The sequence below is a fragment of the Melanerpes formicivorus genome, unplaced genomic scaffold (assembly GCF_026170545.1).
Source record: "Melanerpes formicivorus ecotype bairdi unplaced genomic scaffold, bMelFor1.0.p_v2 SCAF_8, whole genome shotgun sequence".
Lineage (NCBI taxonomy): Eukaryota > Metazoa > Chordata > Aves > Piciformes > Picidae > Melanerpes > Melanerpes formicivorus.
In genome coordinates, this window is record NW_027142360.1 from 959,517 (window position 1) to 983,602 (window position 24,086).

General features: G+C 48.7%; 1 protein-coding gene across 2 annotated transcripts in view; it reads right to left on the reverse strand.

Annotated features, from left to right (window-relative positions):
* The window catches only part of KDM5A (lysine demethylase 5A), an 80,707-nt gene that overhangs the window by 39,220 nt on the left and 17,401 nt on the right, over positions 1 to 24,086 (reverse strand). For both annotated transcript variants that reach the window (XM_068141779.1, XM_068141778.1), the window contains exons 8-17: positions 19,544 to 19,702; positions 15,924 to 16,043; positions 14,628 to 14,786; positions 12,912 to 13,093; positions 9,229 to 9,391; positions 8,297 to 8,416; positions 4,596 to 4,790; positions 4,311 to 4,492; positions 3,920 to 4,044; positions 2,590 to 2,740 (exon numbers count right to left, since the gene is read on the reverse strand). In XM_068141779.1, coding sequence (XP_067997880.1) covers positions 2,590 to 2,740; positions 3,920 to 4,044; positions 4,311 to 4,492; positions 4,596 to 4,790; positions 8,297 to 8,416; positions 9,229 to 9,391; positions 12,912 to 13,093; positions 14,628 to 14,786; positions 15,924 to 16,043; positions 19,544 to 19,702 — 1,556 coding nt within the window. The remainder of the gene's footprint in view (positions 1 to 2,589; positions 2,741 to 3,919; positions 4,045 to 4,310; positions 4,493 to 4,595; positions 4,791 to 8,296; positions 8,417 to 9,228; positions 9,392 to 12,911; positions 13,094 to 14,627; positions 14,787 to 15,923; positions 16,044 to 19,543; positions 19,703 to 24,086) is intronic.

Below are 24,086 nucleotides of genomic sequence, written 5' to 3' on the forward strand. Positions count from 1 at the left end.
CACTTTAGTGCTCAAATGAAGCAGCTATGAGATGTGTTATGTTCTGTATACCCAAGCAGCAGATTACAATTAACAAGGGATGTACTTCTACCCCCTGAAAGTTACACACAAAAACTACACTTGGGGGGAGAACAACCAAACAAAAGACCCAAACCACACAACTCAATAACCAACAAAGCACCACCACACCAACTACAAAACCAAATCATAGCAGAAATGCAAGCTATGAAGTTTGAAGTTTGCCATACAACCACTGGCAGATGAATTACAGTCAAATTAGCACAGAAACACAGAATGGTTTCAGCTGGAAAAGCCTTCCCAGCTCAGAGTCCAACCATCAACACCACTGTGACCATTAAACTGTATCCAAAGTGCCATGTCTACGCATTTTCTGAACACCTCCAGGGGCAGTGACTCCACCTGGGCAGCCTGTTCCAATCCCTGACCACTCTTTTGGTAAAGACTTTTATCCTAACACCAATCTGAGCTTTCTCTCATTCTGTCCCTTGATACTAGAGAGAAGCAACCACTGCAACCTCATTGCCGGTAGCTGTGGAGAGCAGCAAGGCCTACCCTCCTCAGCCTCCTCTTTTCCAGACTCTTTCAGACTTTCCCTCAGCCCCTCCTCAGAAGACTTACTCTGCAGCTGCTTCACGGACTTCACTGCCCTTATTTCCTATGGAACTTTCATTCAGTTCACAGAATGCACAGGCAAGAAGGAAGCATACATTGCTGAAGGCTTGTGACCGTTTTAGGCGGTGCCTTTAAGAAAGGGACATTTGCTGGAACACTCTGGCTGAAAGTTTTGGTGAAGACAATGAAAACAAAGATAGGTCTAAAAGAATTTCATTGGTAGATAGGTAAAATGCAACTTTTAAGTTTTAGTTCAGTTTGTTAAGTTTAGTTAAGTTTAGTTCAGTTTGGTGAGAGGCCTTGAACACAAGCCCTATGAGGAGAGGCTGAGGGAGCTGGGATTGTTTAGCCTGGAGAAGAGAAGGCTCAGGAGTGACCTCATTGCCCTCTACAACTACCTGAAAGGTGGTTGTAGCCAGGAAGGGGTTGGCCTCTTCTCCCAGGCAAGCAGCACCAGAACAAGAGGACACAGTCTCAAGCTGCGCCAGGGGAGGTTTAGGCTGGAGGTGAGGAGGAAGTTCTTCACCGAGCGAGTCATTCGTCATTGGAACGGGTTGCCCAGGGAGGTGGTGGAGTCATAGACCCTGGAGGTGTTCAAGAGGGGATTGGACGTGGTACTTGGTGCCATGGTCTAGTCATGGGGTCTGTGTTGATAGGTTGGACTCGATGATCCTCGAGGTCCTCTCCAACCCAAGTGATACTGTGATACTGAGTCTGTCTCAGTTCCAGTCTGTTCTGTCTCTTCAGCCTGTCTGCTTCTGAGCAACAGCGGCGGGACCTGTTGACCTTGAGATAAGCAAACTAATCCTTGCATGTGCTTTGAGCCTAACATGAATTTCCTCCTTAATAATTACCTTTCCTCTCTCTCTAACCCTTTTTGGGAAAAAAGGGAGGTGGGGGGAGAGAGGGGGCACAGGGGGGAACCCTTCTCTGTCCAGAGGAGGGAGTTTTGTTCTGTATTACTTTCTTTGCTGTGTATTTCTGTATGTATTGTCAATACTGTATATTGTGTATATATCCACTGCATTTCAGCCTGCTTGTAAATACAGCATATCCTTTGCTTCTCCCACTGAGTCAGCTGTGGTTCCATTCTTTGTGGGGGAGAGAGAACTGAACCTTCTCTCACCACCACAAGGCTCCTAACAGCAAACCAGGGGACACCAGCAGCAGACTGCTAAGGTAGGGCCAAGGGAGAGAGTAACAGCTGCAAGGCAAAGCTGGCAACACAGAGAACCATGGCAGGCTGAGCTGCCAGAAACCACTGAAGGCAGGCCACTACTTTTCAACCACACATCACTGCCTCCCATGGTCCTTCTCAAGAAGTGAAAGACTGCCTCAAACTATGGATTGGTTTTGCTTCTGATCCCCAAGATCCTTTTGTCCCAGTCAAGGATGGCAACGTGCATTTCCTCTGCATGTTCCACTAACTCCACCAGCACCACAACACATTCTGCAGCTTGAGAACAGCTGGCAAAAGTATTTCTGAGAAATGCTGTACCAGAAGATAAAGCTGCACTTGCCTCACCAGCCTTAAGCAGGAATTTCCTACTTTTCAAGGATCTTGCTTTGCAATCCAATCTTTTCAGAGATTTTCTCTCCACCCCTTTAAGCCATGTTATGTGAAACAACAAACATTTATATTATGGCTTACATTTTACTACATTTTTTCCTACAGCTGTCTTTCTTGAACAGCAACCAAAAACTTCTCCAAAGGATTTCACACTGCATTACAGAAGAGTCAGCTGACAATAGTATGCTTAACACATTTCAACCAAGCCTACTCTGTTGTCCCTTTGTGCCACCGTGACCCCCTCACCTCTCAACGAGTCCCAGCACTACGGACAGGGAACTCTGGAAATGTCAGCACACATGGAGACTTCAGCATTCTGACATGTCATGGCCCAGTCAAGTGACAAAACAGACCAGGAGCAGCTGTGGGGAAAATGCCTGTCCTACCTGTGCTTCTGCTTCTTGCTCAGAAGCAGCTGTGCTACCGAAGCGCAGGTCTCTGCTTCTTTCACAGCATCCCTGAGCCTGCGGAACAGATCGTTCTCTGGATACTTCCTGTCTTCAGCATCCTCCAACATTACTCTCAGCTCAATCACATCTGCAATAACAGCACAAAAATCATTTGTATGCAAAACCAAAAAAGATTTTAGACTGCTTCAAATGCATTCAATCTAGGTTCCAACAATCTAGTTCCATTTGAAAATCACAAGGATGAGTTGCATTATGTTCTCAGATCAGCTACCTTCTTTCTCCCTCCATGCAACCCATGCTGTTTCTCAGCTACCTTCTTTTTCCCTCCATGCAGCCCATGCTGTTTCTCAGCTACCTTCTTTCTCCCTCCATGCAGCCCATGCTGTTTCTCAGCTACCTTCTTTCTCCCTCCATGCAGCCCATGCTGTTTCTCAGCTACCTTCTTTTTCCCTCCATGCAGCCCATGCTGTTTCTCAGCTACCTTCTTTCTCCCTCCATGCAACCCATGCTGTTTCTCAGCTACCTTCTTTCTCCCTCCATGCAACCCTTGGTGTTTCTCAGCTACCTTCTTTCTCCCTCCATGCAGCCCATGCTGTTTCTCAGCTACCTTCTTTCTCCCTCCATGCAACCCATGCTGTTTCTCAGCTACCTCCTTTTTCCCTCCATGCAACCCATGCTGTTTCTCAGCTACCTTCTTTCTCCCTCCATGCAACCCATGCTGTTTCTCAGCTACCTTCTTTTTCCCTCCATGCAACCCATGCTGTTTCTCAGCTACCTTCTTTTTCCCTCCATGTAACCCATGCTGTTTCTCAGCTACCTTCTTTTTCCCTCCATGCAACCCATGCTGTTTCTCAGCTACCTTCTTTCTCCCTCCATGCAACCCATGCTGTTTCTCAGCTACCTTCTTTCTCCCTCCATGCAACCCATGCTGTTTCTCCAGCTACCTTCTTTTTCCCTCCATGCAACCCATGCTGTTTCTCCAGCTACCTTCTTTTTCCCTCCATGCAACCCATGCTGTTTCTCAGCTACCTTCTTTTTCCCTCCATGCAACCCATGCTGTTTCTCAGCTACCTTCTTTTTCCCTCCATGTAACCCATGCTGTTTCTCAGCTACCTTCTTTTTCCCTCCATGCAAACCATGCTGTTTCTCCAGCTACTTTCTTTCTCCCTCCATGCAAACCATGCTGTTTCTCCAGCTACTTTCTTTCTCCCTCCATGCAACCCGCAGCCTTTCTCTAATGAATTGAGAACACAGAACACATGCAGGTGTTTCAGAACATCCTACTATGCAGTGATAGAAGTCTGACCTTTCTTGTGGTTGAGGTTGGCAGACAGAGCCTCAGTAACCCTACTGACCCAAGTGTCGTAAGACTGTGCTCTAACTTTCACTCCATACAGCAAAGAGGGAAGATCTTCCAGTGGGTAGCGGTACCTGGAGACAGGGAAAGAAAACACAGAAAGAGTATTAAAGCCCAGACAAAAGCCAGAATATTGCTTAGACTGATTTTTTTCTAGCTCCAACCAAAGACAGACAGAACATGTGCAATATCTGCTGCCTTGGAAGCAAAAAACAAGCAAAGAGGATGAAAAGACTCCTTAAGAGTGAACTGTGGCCAAATGCTGCATTTGGTCACTGGTTTCCAGCAAACTATTGGATACAGAAGAAAAGTGAGAGGGAGGGGTTAAAATTCTGTGTACCTTAGACACTTCTTCTGCATGGGACATGGACATAAATCAGATGGATGGTACAAGCATACCAGACGCTCAGGATTACAGGAGCATGTAAGAGCTGACAAGAAGCACGTGGTTCTGCACGCTGTGCACTGCCGCTCATCGTCTGGGACCAGCTCAAACACCTCTTCTTCAGACATCAACACTCCCTAACAACAACAACAAACAGTCAGGCTTGCTAAGTAACTCTAGTTCAGGTGAGGGCAGGGCAAGGCAAAAGCTCTTTGGAGAGCCAAGTAAGAGCTGTCTCACCATCTGTACAACAGACTCCCTCAGCCGTGTTTCTTCCTCTATCATTAGAGTCATCTCCTTGCAGACCATGGCAGCCAGCCCAACATCCAGGCACTCTGGATCTGCAGCCATCTTGAAGATCAGCTCTTCATGGGAGAACACACAGTGACGGCCCAGCCTTCGGTAGTGGCTCACACACTGACGTCCAATGGGGAGCTACAAAACACACACAGCCTTCACTCAGGGAAGGGTTCACACCTCCCTTCCTGCGACAAGGCTGGGAAAAGACCAAGACTAAGAGAGCTGCATCTTAGGGGACAGTGCCAATTATAACAACCTTCAGTCATAAGCTTAAGTTTTGTCCAAAGCTCTTTTTAATTCAAGTGGAAAGAAACTGACACCAGAAAGAAGTCATCTGGACTATGCTAAGGTGAATGCATTGTCCTCTGGATATTAGCATCACAGAATCACAGAAACATTCAGGTTGGAAAAGACTCTCAGGTTAGAGAACCCTGCTCTGCAAGGCTCACCCCTAAGCCATAGCCCCAAGCACCACAGCCAAACCACCTTTAAAAGCATCCAGGCTTGGGGACTCCACCACCTCCCTGGGCAGCACATTCCAAGGCCTGACCACTCTTGCTGGGAACAAACTCTTCCTACTGTCCAGTCTGACCCTGCCCTGCTGCAGCTTGAGGCTGTTCCCTCTTGTTCTGTCACTAATTACCTGGGATAAGAGACCTTGCAGGTAGCTGTGGAGAGCCAGGAGGTTTCCCCTCAGCCTCCTCTTTTTGAAACTAACCATCCCCAGCTCCTTCAGTCACTCTCCATCAGATTTATTCTCCAGGCTCTTCCCCAGCTCCTTTGCCCTCCTCTGCACTGGCTCCAGCACCTCCACGTCTCTCTTGCATTGAGGTGCTGCAGTGCTCACAGAAAGCCATTTGCCTCAGTTTAGTTCCATGGCAATTTGTGGGCTACTTTGCAGTTTCTGGTAGTCACGTCCTGGATCACAAACCCAGGAGGAATTCTCCCCACTCAGGGCAGCATTTTCCTGTGTAGGTTCAGCTCTTTCGGCCTTACTTGCCTGAGCTGCCTGGGACTCAGCTGGCCATGTGTAAGTGAGGAAAAGCTGTCATGTTGGCTTATCCTTCCCAGTTTTTCTGAATGTGCTAGATTGAGCCCAGCCCAGGAGGAATGCACTGGGAAAAAAAAACCTAGTCCCACGTGGGCAAAGAAACCTGCCCCCTCTGGGAGGGGTCCCCGGGTCAAATTTTACTCCACTCCTACTTCCTGTCCACAACTCTATTTAAGGGGAGCCATTTCCTGCCTCTCTCTCTCCTGCCCTGGGCTCTCCAACCCCCTGCTGCGGCTGCTGGGAGCTGTTAACCACATGGTCACGCCTGTTCCATGCAGTCCCAGACACTTAAGGGGACTGCATCCAAAAAGAATCCATCCTACATCCAAAGAATCCTTTGCCAGCTGTGTCTGGTTTTGGATGCATCCTTATTCATCCCTTTCCCTCACACCTTTGTAACCTTCCCTTTTACTTAAATACCTTTTACTTTTTGTTAAGCTCATCTTTTCACTTCCAAAACAATGCAGGACTGTTCTGTTGTCATTTTCCCTCTCTTCTCCTGCTAATATTTTTTCCCCTCCCAGCAAAAGAAGAGAGGGGAGGCAACCTAAATCTGTTCCCTTGGGCTTTTGGGCTCCAGGTAAAGCTTGAACCATAACACTGAACTTTCTGAATTGTTTGTAGTTGTTAATAATCCCTTACTGTGATAGCATCTCCCTAGTGAACATCCCAACCAATAGCAGGGAGAATTAATGGGAGTTTGATTAGCAACAGCCAGCTCCCATGGGCTGCCTGGGAATAACTGGTGTTTGTGCCCAGCTGCCCAGGGGTGTCAGGGAATGCTTAGTGGGAGCCCAGGAGCTCCCAGAGGTGCATGATAAGGGTAAGGCTAACAACTCAGGCTGTGCCAGGGGAGGTTCAGGTTGAATGTTAGGAAGAAGTTCTATACAGAGAGAGTGACTGCCCATTGGAATGGGCTGCCTGGGGAGGTGGTGGAGTCACCATCCCTGGAGGTGTTCAGGAGGAGACTTGATGGGGTGCTTGGTGCCATGGGTTAGCTGTTTGGGTGGGTTGGATTGGTTGATGGGTTGGACACGATGATCTTGAAGGTCTCTTCCAACCTGGTTTGGTTTATTCTATTCTATTTATATCTGTCTGTAGGCCTCTTTGTTCAGGGAACTGAGGGGGGACAGGAATGTGTTGACATCCTGGGATGACTGTGACAGACCTTCAAGCTGTCGCTTGACCGCTAATAGACCTGAGGGAGATGAAGATGAGGAAGGCTATTGCTGGGCAGGGGGCATGCGACCCCCTGAGTGGGCTGTGTGCAGGAGCAGTAGGGTGAGGAGTTATATAACATGATTGGGAAATACAGTGGGGCTTTTGCTCCAAGCCCCAGCCTCCTGCAACAGCCAGGCCTGGCCTCACAGGACCTTAAAAACCTGACGATCGCTGCCAGGGGCTGCCGCTTCTCCCAGCCCGCAGGACCGGGCTGGGACTGGCAGGGCTGCCTGCCCGGGTGGCAGTCGGTCAGCTCCGCCGCTGCCACACTGCTGCGCTGCCGACAGGCGGCTTAGGGTAAGGCAGCCGCGCTGTGCTGGCACCGGGCCCTGCTTTCGCCTTTCCTTGGTAGCCTGTGGGGTTGTGCCACACTTTACTTGGGACCAGGCTCTGCTTTTGGGTTTCATGGGCAGCTCCTGGGGTTGTGGCAGGCTTTGGGGTCGGTGCCTTGCGGTACTCTGGGACAGCCTTTTCATAGAATCAATAAGGTTGGAAAAGACCTCAAGGATCAAGTCCAACCTGTCACCCAGGGCCTCATGACTACTAAACCATGGCTTCAAGTGCCATGTCCAATCCCCTCTTGAACACCTCCAGGGATGGGGACTCCACCACCTCCCTGGGCAGCACATTCCAATGACAAATGACTCTCTCTGTGAAGAACTTTCTCCTCACCTCCAGCCTAAACTTCCCCTGGTGCAGCTTGAGACTGTGTCCTCTTGTTCTGGTACTGGCTGCCTGGGAGAAGAGACCAACCCCCTCGTGGTTACAACCTCCCTTCAGGGAGTTGTAGAGGGCAATGAGGTCTCCCCTGAGCCTCCTCTTCTCCAGGCTAAGCAACCCCAGCTCCCTCAGCCTCTCCTCACAGGGCTGTGCTCAAGGCCTCTCCCCAGCCTTGTTGCCCTTCTCTGGACACCTTCCAGCATCTCAACCTCCTTCCTAAACTGAGGGGCCCAGAACTGGACACAGGACTCAAGGTGTGGCCTAACCAGTGCAGAGTACAGGGGCACAATGACTTCCCTGCTCCTTTGTATCAAATAAAGCTGTACCTATGGGCACCTGTGGTAGGTGTGATCGAGTCATTCCTCATCAAAACGGGCTCACTGGAACACAACCTGTAAATAAACCTCTACATTTTGTCTCTATTTTGGGTGAGATCTTTCCCTGCCTAATAAATAATTGTATTTTTATAATCCCATCTCAGATATTGATCACTAATAGCCACAACACAGCCTTGAACTGTGGTGCCAGGAACTATCAAGGTGAAACACGCCGTGTACCTGACGAGACTGTTCTTCAGATTATTAAGTCACTAAGGCCCTCCTTTACAAAGGCCACCTAGCAGACGTAGCAAACATGCAAAGGAACAGACCCAGTCAGCAGTGCAGAAGTTCACAGCTTCAGCAAAGTTGTAGCCCTGGTTAAATCCTGAGTGATAGGCACGAGGGAAGGTCACAACGAATTCGCCAGCACACTGATTGGTCCTGTACACCTAATGCAAGTAAGGACAAAGGGGGGCAGGGAAAACAAATTGGGGGAAAGAAAAAGAGAAACTTACAACAGAGCTCAAGACACATCATTGCAAGATGTTTGAACACCATTCTCTATACCTACAGAGCACCACAGGCAACCCAGCTACCCCAAGAGCGGTAGGCATCGGTTCTAAGTGAAGCCTGTTGATAGCCTCACTCAAAAAAGCTGAATGTATGTAATCCAACAGTTTACAAATCCCCAAAGGGATGTTTCTCTATCATCATTTAATCCATAGCACCACAAAGTGCAAAAGCTTCTGGAAACAGTTTGTTGTTTGCTTTGCTGGGCTGCTTGCCAAGGAAGCAATTTATCCTAAGACAAAAGCAAACGACAGCCAGCTGCTTAAAGGTCTGCAGTCAATTATGCTTGGTCAAAAAGGCATTTTGTAATGCTGAGATTCCTACTGAATGTCAGACAAGTATTTTACTGTGAGAAGATATTAAAGGCATTTTACAGACAAGCTTGCTGCCCTGGCAGGCTGGTGTGTTTATTTTGAACTAGAACTGCAGTGTACCACAGAATGTGCACTTGGACTATACAATCCTGCCGGTAAGAATCCTGGCACCTTCGCTTCCGACAGAAGGTAAATGTCATGGCCAGTCTGGGGAAGAGTCTAGAAGACAGCTGCCCCCAAACCAACACAGTGACTATCTAAATGTCCACTGCAGAGATTCTTCAGAGCCCTGCCCAGGCAATGTCACACAATCCGGCGCAGAGCGAAGCGAGAGACCATAGGAGTCACTCTTCAAAGAACGCCGAGGGGCTACTCACTGGGACACCATGTTCCATCAGCACGTTGGGGTTCATTATAGTGACCAGCTGATGCAGGAGGTCAGGCTGGGATTCAAACAGCTCAGGAGCCAACTCCTTCATCACGTCCTCCAGCTGCTCTGCGGCATGGGACGGCACGCCGTACCACGTCTTCGGCTCTCCCCTGCCAAAACACAGCCACAGCACACAATTGGAGAACCACAGCATTGCCTCGGGTGGAAAAGACCTCTCAGATCATAGAGTGCAGCTGGGAACCTAACACCACCATGGCCATTAAACCACTTCCCAAAGCACCGTGTGTGTCTACGTGTGTTCTGAACACCTCCAGGGATGGGGACTCCACCACCTCCCTGTGCAGCCTGTTCCAATCCCTGACCACCCTTTCAGTAAAGGATTTTTCCCTAATAGCCAATCTAAACCTCCCCTGGCACAACTTGAGGCCATTTCCTCTTGTTCTATCAGTTGAGACTAGGGAGAAGAGACCAACACCCACCTCACTGCAACCTCCTTTCAGGTAGTTGTAGACTGCAGACTTTTCCAGACCAAAGCACCCCAGCTCCCTCACCACTCCTCACCAGACTTTTTCTCTAGACAAGTTGTTCTTGCAGTGAAGAGCCCAAAAGCAACAGACACATCACTTAAAGGAAACTAATAGCACCACTCATCTGCAAGATACCCCTCTTATCTAGCACCACTGTCCACAACAGCTGACTGTTTTGAACACAGACACAATAACTGTCTTCTAGCAACAACTGCCATCTTCAGGATCTGTAATGCTCACCTGAAAAATTCATTACACTGTGACACAACTCTCCACACACCTGGCAGCTGATTTGCCATGACAAGCCTAAGGTGGAGACAGCTGTCATCTACCATGCTCTACAGGGATAAGATGGGCAATCATTTGCCTTTAGGAAAAACAAAGTAGGTTTAACAAAGGAAACCCTGGCTGCCACAGCTAATGCTTAACAGCTCACAATGGTACTCCACTCAGGCTTGGAGCAGTCATAGTCCTGAAGCACATCAGCTAAACAGAAGGGGAAAGAATAAAACACAGTGCAACATAATGTGTGTAATCCTTCTGATACACAGAATCACAGAATGTTATGGGCTGGAAGGGACCTTGAGAGATCATCCAGTCCAATGCCCCTGCCAGAGCAGATCACACAGGAACACATCCAGGTAAGTTTTGAATATCTCCAGAGAAGAAGACACCACAACCCCCCTGGGCAGCCTGTGCCAGGGCTCTGTCACCCTCACAGGGAAAAAAAAATCCTGATGTTTTCATGGCACTTCCTCTGCCTCAGCTTCCACCACTGCCTCTTGTGCTGGCATTGGGCATCCCCCAGCAGAGCCTGGCTCCAGCCTCTGGGCACTCACCCTGCGCATCTTTATCAACAGCAACGAGGTCACCCTCAGGCTCCTCCTCTCCAAGCTACAGAGCCTCAGCTCCCTCAGGCTCTCCTCATAAGATGTTCCACTCCCTGAATCATTTTCCTGGCTCTGTGCTGGACTCTCTCAAGCAGTTCCCTGAGGTCCTTCTTGAACTGAGGGGCCCAGAACTGGACACAATATTCTAGGTGTGGCCTCACATGGGCAGAGTAGGGGGAGAGGAGAACCTCTCTCAAGCTAGTAACCACAGCCCTTCTAATCCACCCCAGGATGCCATTGGCCTCTTGGCCACAAGGGCACATTGCTGGCTCGTGGTCTTCCTTTCAATCCACTAGGACCTGCAGGTCACCTTCCCCCTCACTGTTCTCCAACAGGGCAGTCCCCAAGCTGTACTGCTCCATGGGGTTGCTCTTTCCCTTCACTTGCCCTTGCTGCATTGCATTAAACTTCTCAATTTACTAAAATCCAGGACTCCACTCAACCCTTCATGTTTAGAAAAAAAAAAAGCATGAACTATTTAAGCATGAGAGGAAAGCCCAAAATTAAAATGACTTGGGAACAACACATTATTCCAGCCCTTCCTTAAGCAAAATCAACTGTAATTATCCAGGAGCTACAGTGCTGGGGTTTGAGTTTGCATTTGCTTTTATTAATAAGCAGAAGTCTGCTGAAATATCTGAAAGGGTTTTCAGAGCAGTATTTAAGAGGATCATTAATCTTGCCACCAACCACTCCAGGCAGTGGAGGAGGCACAAAGCAGCATGCTCTGCAGCTCCTGAAGGGCTCCCGTGACATCTGCTGGTAGGACACAACCAGCAAACCCCAGCCAGTAACTGCTGCTGCTCTGCACGGAGGCTGCTCAAAGCCACCAGCTGACACAACCTCCTCAACACACTGATCTAGTCCATAGCATGCTAAGGGCAGTAACCGCACACAAAACTGAGCCTGTGGGTCAGATCTTTCCAGCACACAAATTTCTCCAGAAGCGGAGCCTGAAGGTTATCAACTCACCCTCCACAGATGTACAATAAACCTCCTGCTCTACAAGGGAGCTTCCCACAGCTTCCCCACCCTTCACAGAAGCACAGAATGCTCTGGGTTGGAAGGGACCTCCAAAGGTCATCCAGTCAGCAGGGACATCCTCAACTAGATCAGGTTGCCCAGAGCCCCCTCCAGCCTCACCTTGAATATCTCCTGGGATGGGGCCTCAAACACCTCCCTGGGCAACCTGTGCCAGTGTTCCACCACCCTCATGGTGCAGAACTTGTTCCTAACATCCAATCTCAATCTGCTCTGCTCTAGTTTGAAGCCATTGCCCATGGTCCTGTCCCTGCAGGCCTTTGCAAACAGTCTCTCTGCAGCGTTCTTGTAGCCCCTTCAGGTACTGGAAAGTTGCTATTAGGTCTCCCCAGAGCCTCCTCTTCTCCAGGCTAAACAGCCCCAGCTCCCTCAGCCTGTCCTCATAGCAGCTCCAACCCCCTGATCATTTTCATGGCCCTCCTGTGGACCCTCTCCTTCAGGTCCATGACCGTCCTGTATGGAGGGCTCCAGAGCTGGACACAGAACTGCAGGTGAGGTCCCCCCATGCTCCATGGACTGTGACTGAGCCTGATGAACTGGTAAGACTACACTGACTTAACCTGTCATGACTTCTTTTCCCCAAACAGAAAAGCTGAACACCACAACACTTCTAGGACTGTTCTACAAGTTGGAATTACATCCATATTTCTCTTCTCTTTACTAGGAGTATTTCCCTGCATACATAGATCTGCTACCACCTGTCAGCTCTGATGCCTGTACAAGCCCTGCTGCAGCAGCCTCCATTTCCAGCATGGGGCACACCCAGCTCATACCATCAAGCAGTGAACTGTATTCCTCTTCAAAATCAAAAGCTTTCTAAGAAAAGATGTGAGCCTGTAAAGTAGGATTTTACAGTGAGACTGGATTTGGGGCAAAACAGGACTATTTAATGGGTTAATGAAAAACACCCAAGCATGTAAAACAGTCTCTGCAGTTGCTTTTAACCTGCCTCAGCTGAGAATAGGGAACATTCATCCCTGGAGATATTCAAGGTGAGGCTCTGGGCAACCTGACCAAGTTGAGGATGCCCCTTGCTGACTGCAGGCAGGGTTGGACTGGATGACCTTTGGAGGTCCCTTCCAACCCAAACCATTCTATAATTTAGCTGCTTGGTGAATAACCTCATCAGTGTGAGGAGGCATTTTCAAGTGAACTACAAACTTACAACAAAAAGAGGGGTGTGAGGTATACTGAGAAAGAGGAGCCCATACCAGTGCAGGTAGTTGATGGAATAGCTCCAGTGATCTTCAATGTGCCAGCAAAACGAGGAGAAGCACATCCCCACGTACAGCCAAGGCACCTTCATGCCAGAGATATCTGCATTGATGTGAGCAAGCACTGACTGCTCCAGAATTGGCATGTTGTTCAAGTTCCAGCCAGAAAGTGCATAATCCTGCCAAAGGAAAAATGAGAGTTCTGAACAGCTCAGAAGAATGCAAGGACACCAGCTCCAGAACATGAATGTAGAGAGGAAGAGATCAGCCTGTCCCTTCCTGCAGCAGACAGAGGGCAATGTTCTTCAACCACCAAGCATCAAAACAAGGAAAAAATTCCTTCAATACCTTAGTCAGCAATTAAACTGAGATTTAAGGCCAGGCTAGTGTTTCAGTATACACAGCCCACCATCTTTGGTTCAAGGTTGTGTTTCCCCCCTCCCAGGTTGATAGGTTTCATGCTTTTCTGGTGGAGCAGAATACCAGCAACACTAGGAGAAGAACAAAACATCTGATGTTGCTATTTCATCTTTCAGACCTACTTTACTGCACTGCAGTTTATCTTGACCTTCTTTAGGCATCAGTTCAGCAAGTTTTCTCAAGAGGAGAAATTCCTACCCACTTGTTTCTGAGAAGTCGGCAGCAGTAGCTCAGCCATTCCACCTTCACTTCCAAATACACACAGTTTGTACAGCAACTGAGAATCCAAACAGACTGCCTGAGCAGCTCACTGCTGTGCTTTAATATCAGTCTACTTTCCACCTTGAAACCCCTGTGAGCACAGATTCACAGTCATTTTAGGCACATCCCAGAGCTGGTGGAGGGACTGGTCACACCCTCAGCTCAGCCACTTATTCCTGCTGTTTCCTTTGCTCTGATAACATAAAGACAATGCAGTGAGTCAGATGATTTCAGTAAGCTGGCTAGAAATCTATTTTTTTTAATTGCTACTTTTGTACACAGAGCTCAAGCAGCACTTCTGACTCACTAAGCAGCTGCACAACCACTGCATGGCCAACAGCAGGACAGGTAGGAAGATGCAGGTACAGATGGAAGACAACAGCAAGCAGGATTTACCTCTTCTAGTGAGCAGTGCAAACTGATTTGGGATTGTCTAATTACAAACCCAGACCTTTATTCTCATTTTGGCTGAACTGAAACACATAAGTAGCCAGAAAATTGCTGTGAGGGAAAATAGGTACTAGACTTCCTAGATGCTCTTTCTCATATCTTCTACAACAGGGTGCTGCACCTCCAGCTTTTCAATCCTTGTAGCCTGCACAGCCAGAGAAACAAGCTAGATCAAATTCATTTGTTTCACCTACTATGAAGCTCCCCAGGAGGTCAGAACTGCTTCTCCAGCTAACTCTATAAGGAAAGGTTTGGAGCAATGGCAAAGGCAAAAAAAGCAACCTAAAGTCTCCTGATGGCTGGACAGGCTGTAACGATTAGCCCACCTCTGCCTGCGAGGATTGGGGGACACAAAGCAGGTGCCACTAAATAATGAAAAGCAGCTTAGCTGTCAGTAATCAGATCTGGGAAAGAAGCTCAAGTATCAGATGAATGCCCTGCTCCAACAGACCCAGTGCATGCAAAAGCCCTCAGCAATTTCTTTGTGGAAAAAAAATCCACCCCCGTTTCTGACCTAAATTCTTAATGTGAAATCTTATGCAGAGCAAAGAATGGGGTCAGGGCCCATATCCAGTTTCTCACCTCCTCCTCTGGCATCAGCTTTCGTCGGCCATCCTTCACCGGGAAGCCACTTCCGAAGTCCTTGGAGGAGATGTCGGCCCCGTACTCCACGATGACATCCTCCTCTATGCTGCTCACCAAGCGCCAGAACTCCTTCTCCACCAGCTCGGTGGGCACCATCTGAAAGGGGAAAGGATGTTGAGAGTGTGTGCAGGGAAAACACAAAGGCTAGCACTTCAGCAACGAACCCTTGTGGATCCCCTGGGAATTTTCAAACACCTCTCCTCTATCTCTTCAAAGCCACACAGCTGGATCTGTATTCCTCAGCTGGGGCTGCAATGGAACAGAAACAGGATGCCACATCCTAAGGGATGGAAGGAACAAAAGCCAAGATGAGGTTACCAGAAACACAGCTGAAAAGAAGGGGAGGAGGAGACAGCCAGCAGCAGCCAAGCAGAATGAACAGCATGCAAACTCCAAACTACTTCAGAGGATAACAACCAGAACTTCTGAGTAACAGCAGGGAAACTCACATCAAGAATGGTGTTTGAGACTGCAGCCTTCCCATAGCTCACTACAACTCTGACTTACACACACTCCTCCATGAAACTTATTTGTAAGATAAGCTTTATTCCTTGCTTTGCTCAGTATCCCGAGCCTGGATCACAAAGTGGAGTACTTCATTGGCAGAAGCTTGAGCAAAAATGCCCATAAATCCCTAAAGAAGCAGGAGAGGAGCTTGGTGCTGCCTGCAGGCTACAGAGCAGTGGAATTCTGGAAGCGTGCCAAAATTTGCAAAATGCTCCTGAGATGCACAGCACACACAAACCCAAACCCAACCCAACCCCACCCCACCACCCAACAAACAAACAGGCACCACCACCCAGGAACCACATGATTATCAGACAGATTCAGACTATTGACTCTTCTCCAGGAAAAGCTTTTAAGAGGGAGGAAAACAATGATTTATCCTCTGAATGGACTAAACAAAGGCAAATGCCATAGCAGGGGCAGGGGAAAGGCCCCTGTGCCAAGCAAGAATGAGAAACTTAGCTCAATTCATCAGAAAGGGCAAGAACTTCATCGAGTACAGCAAATAGGCTATCCCCTAACAAGCCATGAAGCTGTTTAAACATCAGAGGAAAAGGTTGGAATGAAGTTGAAGTGAGCCCAGATGTCTGAAAGCCCAGTGATTTGTCTGCATGTTTGAAGCCTATGGTACTTCTTCAAACAAAGCTAGAATGCTTCAGTCAAAATCCAGGATCAGCTGAAGCCTCTTCTCCCCTGCAAGGAAGCACAACAGAAGATGGAACTCACATGGACTGGCATGTTGAAATAGTCAGACTTGAAGTTATCAGCCATTTCACCAAAGCTCTGGAGAGTGTATTCCCTGACAGCTTGTTCAAATCCAAAGGCCTCCCGGGGTTTGTTGCACTCCTAGGAGACAGAACATAAAGAGACTGTTCCCAGCAGCAGACAGTTGTTACATTTTTAGCAGCAAAACCCCCAGTGTCCATCTGAGTCCTTACCAAGTACAAAAAGCTAGCAGTTTGGGGCGCTCTTCCTGCTGAGGAAGTCCTGCCACAACGGAAACTGAACAGAAGCTGCTGCACAGAAGCTAATCTAACATGGTGAACCCCAGTGCTCCACACTTCTGCTTTCCTGTGCAGAGCTAAGTTTCGTCAGCTACCGCTGCCAGCCACAGCACAAGGTGTTCAGCCAGCCTAAGGCACGCTGGGTTCACACTCCTGCAGAGCAGCTGCACAAGAACAAACCCTGCAACTGCATCCATCTTATCAAGTCAGTAAGCTACCAACAGATTTGGTGCTGATAAAATATAGAGGAGGAATAAAAGAGAAGGAAATTTAAACATGCAAGGCAGCTAACAGCAGACATGGCCCACCTGCCAGAAAACCTCCCAGGCCTACACTCTTCTACCCCCAGTCAACCTAAAAGTCTAACAGTACTAGTTCACACTTCAGCTGCTCTCCCCCCACACTTCAACAGTGTCCTTCTCTGCCCCTTTGTATCTGACCAAAGTTTGTTTATATATATACAGGACATATTTGAACACAAACATGACAGAACTACCTGATGGTTTTGTTCATAAAGAAACAGGACTGGAGCTCCAGGTCTGGAGCCCTCCATGCAGGAAGGACATGGACCTGGAGTGCTACGAAAATGATCAGGGGGTTGGAGCAGCTCTGCTGTGAGAACAGGCTGAGGGAGCTGGGGATGTTCAGCCTGCAGAAGAGGAGGCTCCAGGGCGACCTAATAGCAGCCTTCCAGTACTTGAAGGGGCTACAGGAAGGATGGAGATAGACTCTTTGCAAAGGCCTGCAGGGACAGGAGCAGGGGCAATGGCTTCAGACTAGAGCAGAGCAGATTGAGATTGGATGTGAGGAAGCAGTTCTGCACCATGAGGGAGGCAGTATACTAGAACAGGTTGCCCAGGGAGGTGCTTGAAGGCTCCTTCCCTGGAGATACTCAAGGGGAGCCTGGACAGGGCTCTGGGCAACCTGATCTAGTGGAGGATGTCCCTGCTGAGTGCAGAGGGGGTTGGACTGGATGACCTTTGGAGGTCACTTCCAATCCAGACCATTTTGTGACTGGAAGGTAATTGAAGGGATCAGTAGTTTCTGCTTCAAGAGGAACTCTCCTCAGACTGTGCCCACCATTTACCAAAGCACTTCTTAAGAGGAGCCTGCAACAGGAGAATCTCTATCTGTCAGCACTGCCACACAATGCTGACCTGAATACAGGTAAAGAGCCCTTTAGCCTTCCTAGCTTCTGTTCCAGCTCCCTGCTGGTAACATCACATGAAGCTTCTGTGCACAATTAACGTGAGGCCAAAAGCACTAATAAGCATTTCACACATCTTTCTGCTGCCATTTGTTTCCTGTCCATTACATAACACACTTACATTTTTTTCCATTCTTCCTCTTACTTTCAAAATATTTCCAGAGGTTTTCAAGTACTTTCTGTATTACTTGCTACTACCAACTTATTTGGCATCTTAACTTCCCTGATTTTGTCCCTACATGCATTGTTTTTTGCCTTGGGAATAACACCATACCCCTGTTTTCACTAGCAGGAGTGAAAGCTCTTCTGCCCCTCAGCAGGACCTGGACAGGCTGAGGGCTGGGAGGGCAGATGTTTAATGGGCAAGTGTAGTCTTGCATCTAGAAAGAACAACCCCATGGACCAGGAGAGCAGCTCTGGGGAACAGGACCTGGGGGTCCTCATGGACAACAGGTTGACCATGAGCCAACAATATGCCCTTGTGATCAAGAAGGCCAATGGCATTCTGGGATGTATGAGGAGTAGTGCAGCTAGCAGGTCAAGAGTGCATCTCCCCCCCTTCTACTCTGCCCTGGTGAGGCTGCATCTGGAATAGTGTCCACTTCTGGGCCCCTCAGCTCAAGAAAGACCTCAGGGAACTGCTTGAGAGTGCAGTGCAGAGACACAAAGGTGATGGAGAACAGCTGGGGCTCTGGCTTGGAGGAGACTGAGGGGTGACCTCGTTAATGTCTATAAACATGCGAAGAGTGAGAGTTGGGAGGACTGAGCCAGGCTCTGCTCAGTGATGCCCAATGACAGGACCAGGGGCAAGGGGTGCAAGATGGAGCACAGGAGGTTTCATGTAAACATAAGGAAAATCTTTTTCACTGTGGGGGTGACAGAGCACTGCAAGATGCTGCCCAGAGAGGTCATGGAGTGTCCTTCTTGGGAGACATTCAAACCCCTCCTGAGTGCATTCCTGTGTGATCTGCTCTAGGTGATCCTGCTCTGGCAGGGGGTTGGACTGGATGAGCTTTTGAGGTCCCTTCCAATCCTAACATGCTGTGACTCTGTGTGAAATTTCTTCTGAATCAAACCCCTTCAGTCACTCCAGTTACTACCATGTTCTCTACACTGCCCCCACATTGGCTTCTTGCAGCTTGCTAACACTCCTTTATTGATCTCTTTCAAGGGAACAATAAACAAAGCAGCTGAACCCACTCTGTGAGCAGCAGCCTCAAGGGTTAGTTGGTTTTGCCTTGCCTGTAACTATGATTTCCACCTCTCTCAACAGCACTTCCCTGAGTTCATCTGACAACCTAAGCTCTCTTGCTGAGGGGTGAGAGCAGCAGGATGAACCCCCTCACTTTGTGGCTGCACAACTATTCATATACAGCACCATGAAGCCACAGCCAGGAAGGGTGTGGGCAATGTGGAGGGAAAGGGGCACATGCAGCTGGGGGGCCGTGCAGCTGCCCCTCTGGCAGGGGGGCATGGGCTCACAAAGTTAAAGCCAGTTACAAAATGACAGATTTAAAAGCTGCAAGCTTTTCCCCTCTGAATCCTGCGCTTGTTTGCTCAAGACAAACAGCAAACCACCCAAATGATGGTTGATGCCTTCAGGGTGTTGGTCAGTCATCTCAGGGAACCTTCTCTTTGCAACACTGACATTCAGCCAGCTTCCACTTTCAGAGCCTCATCAGTTCCTTTCAGTCCAAACCAAACACAAAATAGCTCCACTTTCCTAGGTTTCTTTCACTTTCTGCTACAGGCTCTTCTCAACAAGGCCAGAACGATTTCCCAACAACCACAGCCCTGTTAGGCCCACAGGGCATACTTTGGTCCCTTCAGCTGACCATGCTGAATCACCTACCACAACCCTACTGCTCACCCTCATTTCCCTCAGCAGCTTATCAAATCCAGTTTCAGCTCTTAGCACACAAATGCCAAAGTATTCGCTGTGGCAAGTCTGAAAGATGTCCCTCTGCTCATGGCTCATCAAGCAAGGGCAGTGGAGATTCACAGCTCATTGTGACACCCTTCCAACCAGAGCCGTGCCTCCTACGCCTAAGGAACAGCAGCAAGTTGAACTGCTCTGCTGCTCTTCCCAGGAACACAAGCACACGTGGAAAGCTCAAGCTGATATTGAACTGTACCTCAGCAACGCACTTGGGACACCTCCAGTCCCCCTTGGGTACGTCAGGTAAAGGAGGAATCAAGCAGAAAGTGTGATAGCTGTCATCACATCCATCACAGAGCAACAGTTTGTCCTCGTTATTCCCTCTGCCACAGAACAAGCAAACGTACAGATCCACCTGGGGAGAGAACAGCAGAAACAAAAGTTATTGCCAATTTCTTCATTCAGAATCTGCCTTCCTCAAACTCAAAGGATATAATCCCAGGCCAACACATCACCATCAGCAGTAAATGTGCAGAGGACACCATGCTGGGGGCAGGAGTTGATCTGCTGGAGGGTAGAGAGGCTCTGCAGAGGGACCTCAACAGGCTGGACAGATGGGCAGAGGCCAAGGGCAGGAGATTGAACACATCCAAGTGCCAGGTGCTGCACATTGGCCACAACAACCCCATGCAGAGCTACAGGCTGGGGTCAGAGTGGCTGAGAGGAGCCAGACAGAGAGGGACCTGGGGGTGCTGGTTGATGGTAGGCTGAACATGAGCCTGCAGTGTGCCCAGGCACCCAGGAGGGCCAGTGGCATCCTGGACTGCATCAGGAACAGTGTGGCCAGCAGGAGCAGGGAGGTCATTCTGCCCCTGTACACTGCACTGGTTAGGCCACACCTTGAGTCCTGTGTCCAGTTCTGGGCCCCACAGGTTAGGAAGGAGGTTGACTTGCTGGAACGAGTCCAGAGAAGGGTAACAAGGCTGGGGAGAGGCTTGAAACACAGCCCTGTGAGGAGAGGCTGAGGGAGCTGGGATTGCTTAGCCTGGAGAAGAGGAGACTCAGGGGTGACCTTATTGCTCTCTACAACTACCTCAAGGGAGATTGTAGACAGGCAGAGGTTGGTCTCTTCTCCCAGGCAACCAGCACCAGAACAAGAGGACACAGTCTCAGGCTGTGCCAGGGGAGGTTCAGGCTGGAGGTTAGGAAGAAGTTCTACACAGAGAGAGTGATTGCCCATTGGAATGGGCTGCCTGGGGAGGTGGTGGCGTCACCATCCCTGGAGATGTTCAGGGGGAGCCTTGATGGGGTGCTTGGTGCCATGGGTTAGTTGTTTAGGTGGTGTTGGATTGGTTGATAGGTTGGACACGGTGATCTTGAAGGTCTCTTCCAACCTGCTCTGGTCTATTCTATTCTACAGTTTCCTCTGCTTTTTGAGAAGCACTGGTAATGAACAATTATTCCTCAATTTCCCAAAGCAGTCCTGTGTGGGAGGCTGCTGGACTTTGGGTACTGCAAACTAACTATTCAGTTCAGTTAGAGAATCATTTTCTATGCAGATCAAAGCAGAACCTCACTGGAGTTACTCCAAGGCAAAAGTGCTTTATAGTTTTTAGAATGTTGTGCTCTCCCTCTCTTTGAGCCTCTATCATGGAAGACAACTCAAACTAAACCCCTACAAAGGGCAGATGGCTGAGGAGTATCTCCAACAACTATTCCAGAACCACAGATACCATCATTTTGCAACAGCACAGTGACTATCTGTAATGGAAAAGAGGACCTAGCAAACCCCCAGGAACCTACAGCTTTCAATCTAAAACTCCAAGGGGAAAGGAACTGCCTGTCAAGGTACCAACTTTTCCTAACCTTCTCTACAACAAAGGATAAAAAAAATCCAAGTTATAAGAGAGAAGCATTAATCCAGAGACAACAGCAAACAAATGTTGCAGGGGTCTGTCCAAGAGAGTCTCTCAGCAAGACCACTCAGTGGGAGATATTCTCAGGGACAAAGGGGGAAAAAAAGTTTTCAAAGAGCATCACATTTTTTTTTCTTTGCTGTTGCTTCCTGTCCAGAGGACTTTTAACTTCATATAAACACTGAATACAGCACTGAAGCTCTAAATGATGGAATGGTGTTACTGCTTTGGCACAGTCTCAGAAATATCTGCTGTATAAATGTTTAATAACATGGACTCGATGCGTAACAACTTGCTCCAAATTCCACTACAACTCCAGACAGTCCCTGGGAAACCTTGGGCTATGCAGTACAGCACTTCCTTGACACAGCCCAAAAGACCAGAAGTGGTGGGATTGGCTTTTGGAGGTCTGGTTTTTTTCTCATCAAGATGTCACATAAAACATTCTGATGAGAGCTTCTCAGCTGTGTTAAATACTTGATGCCAGCCCCATCTCAATTACAGCAGCCTAGGGGAGTATGCAACTTCCCAGCTCTGCAGCAATGTGCTTCTGGAGAAGATTGCTTAGGGGGAAGGGAATAAAAAGGAAAAGATGTACCTCCTTTCACAGATAATGAATGAGGGAGAGGTATAAACAGAAGGGCAGCACAGTACTTCTCAGACAGAAGTTCCATCAGGCTGATGTATCACCTGTGCCCTTCAAAGACTGCTTTCCTTGAAGATCTCTCAGCAAAGTATACAATGAGGTGTGGAACCAAGCAGTGCTAAGTCACAGAACTTCACAAGGTCACAGTTACAGCAGTGAAGTTCCAAAACAGTAGTTCTGCTACTACAGGATTTTCCTTTTTTTACAAGGAAGAGCGAATGGAAGGAGCAGACTAAAAGATTTCTGAGTAAAGGAAGAGGAAATGGAAAGAGTAAAGAAACGGAGTTTTGAGTAAAGGAAGAAACCAGACAGAATGTTTGTAAATTAAAGCACATTTACACCAGTCACAATACTTACCAAGCTTAGAACACTTTATACTCAGAAGTAACAGTACAGCTTTCTAATAAAACTGAAATCACACCATTTCTCACAATGACCTCATTTTGCCATATTCAACTTCTCCTACATATTGTTTCCCAGAAGTTATTTCCACACACATAAAAACACAGTTACTATGGAAGGTGTCCAGAGAAGGGCCACAAGGATGAGGGCTGGAGCTCCTCTCCTGTGAGGACAGACTGAGAGAGTTGGGGTTGTTCAGTTTGGAGACAAGAAGGCTCCAAGGAGACCTTCTTGTGGCATTCCAGAATCTGAAGGGGGCTACAAGAAAGCTGGGGAGGGACTTTTGAGGGTGTGAGACAGTGACAGGACTGGGGGGGATGGAAAAAAACCTAGAAATGGGTAGATTCAGATGGGATTTTAAGAAGTTCTCCCCATGAGGGTGGTGAGACACTGGAAAAGGCTGCCCAGGGAGGTGGTGGAAGCCTCATCCCTGGAGGTATCACTAAGGTTGGAAGAGAACTCAAAGGTCATTGAGTCCAACCTGGCACCACAGACCTCATGACTAGACCATGGCACCAAGTGCCACATCCAATCCCCTCTTGAACACCTCCAGGGATGGGGACTCCACCACCTCCCTGGGCAGCACATCCCAATGACAAATGACTCTCTCAGTAAAGAACTTTCTCCTCACCTCCAGCCTAAACTTCCCCTGGCACAGCTGGAGACTGTGTCCTCTTGTTCTGGTGCTGCTTGCCTGGGAGAAGAGACCAACCCCTTCCTGGCTACAACCTCCCTTCAGGGAGTTGTAGAGAGCAATGAGGTTACCCCTGAGCCTCCTCTTCTCCAGGCTAAGCAACCCCAGCTCCCTCAGCCTCTCCTCACAGGGCTGTGCTCAAGGCCTCTCCCCAGCCTTGTTGCCCTTCTCTGGACACTTTCAAGTCCCTCAATGTCCTTCCTAAACTGAGGGGCCCAGAACTGGACACAGGACTCAAGGTGTGGCCTAACCAATGCAGAGCACAGGGCACAATGACTTCCCTGCTCCTGCTGGCCACACTGTTCCTAATGCAGGCCAGGATGCCCTTGGCCTTCTTGGCCACCTGGGCACACTGCAGGCTCATGTTCAGCCTACTATCAACCACTACCCCCAGGTCCCTTTCTGCCTGGCTGTTCTCAGCCACTCTGACCCCAGCCTGTAGCTCTGCATGGGGTTGCTGTGGCCAAAGTGCAGCACCTGGCACTTGGACTTGTTGAATGCCATCCTGTTGGACTCTGCCCATCTGTCCAGTCGGTCGAGGTCCCTCTGCAGAGCCCTTCTGCCCTCTAACTGACCATCTGCTCCCAAGGTTGTGCAGGTCAGGCTGAATGTGGCTCTGAGCAACCTGATCCAGTGTGAGGTGTCCCTGTCCATGGCAGGGGGGTCAGAATAGGATGAGCTCTGAGGTCCCTTCCAATACTGACAATTCTGTGACTTTCAGTTGCCTTGCCCTTCTATGGGTCAAATTTAAAAGAAGCTCTTCTAGGTGTTCTCAGGCTAGGAAACAAAGAATGGCTGAGTCAGTAGCATGAAAGACACACCATCTTCATTCATGGTGACACACACATGCTAAATCTTGATGCTGAAAAAATAAAAACTCACATGTTATGAAAGACATCAAGAAATACCATCCACATCTTTTCTATGGTCAAACATCAGAGTGCTATAAACACTGGAGCCCCTATTACAAGAGGGATGTGGAGGTGCTGGAATGTGTCCAGAGAAGGGCCAGGAGGATGAGCAAAGGGCTGGAGTACCTCTCCTATGAGGACAGACTGAAGGCGTTGGGGCTGTTCAGTCTGGAGAAGAGAAGGCTCCCAGGTGACCTCATTGTGGCCTTCCAGTATCTGAAGGGGGCCTA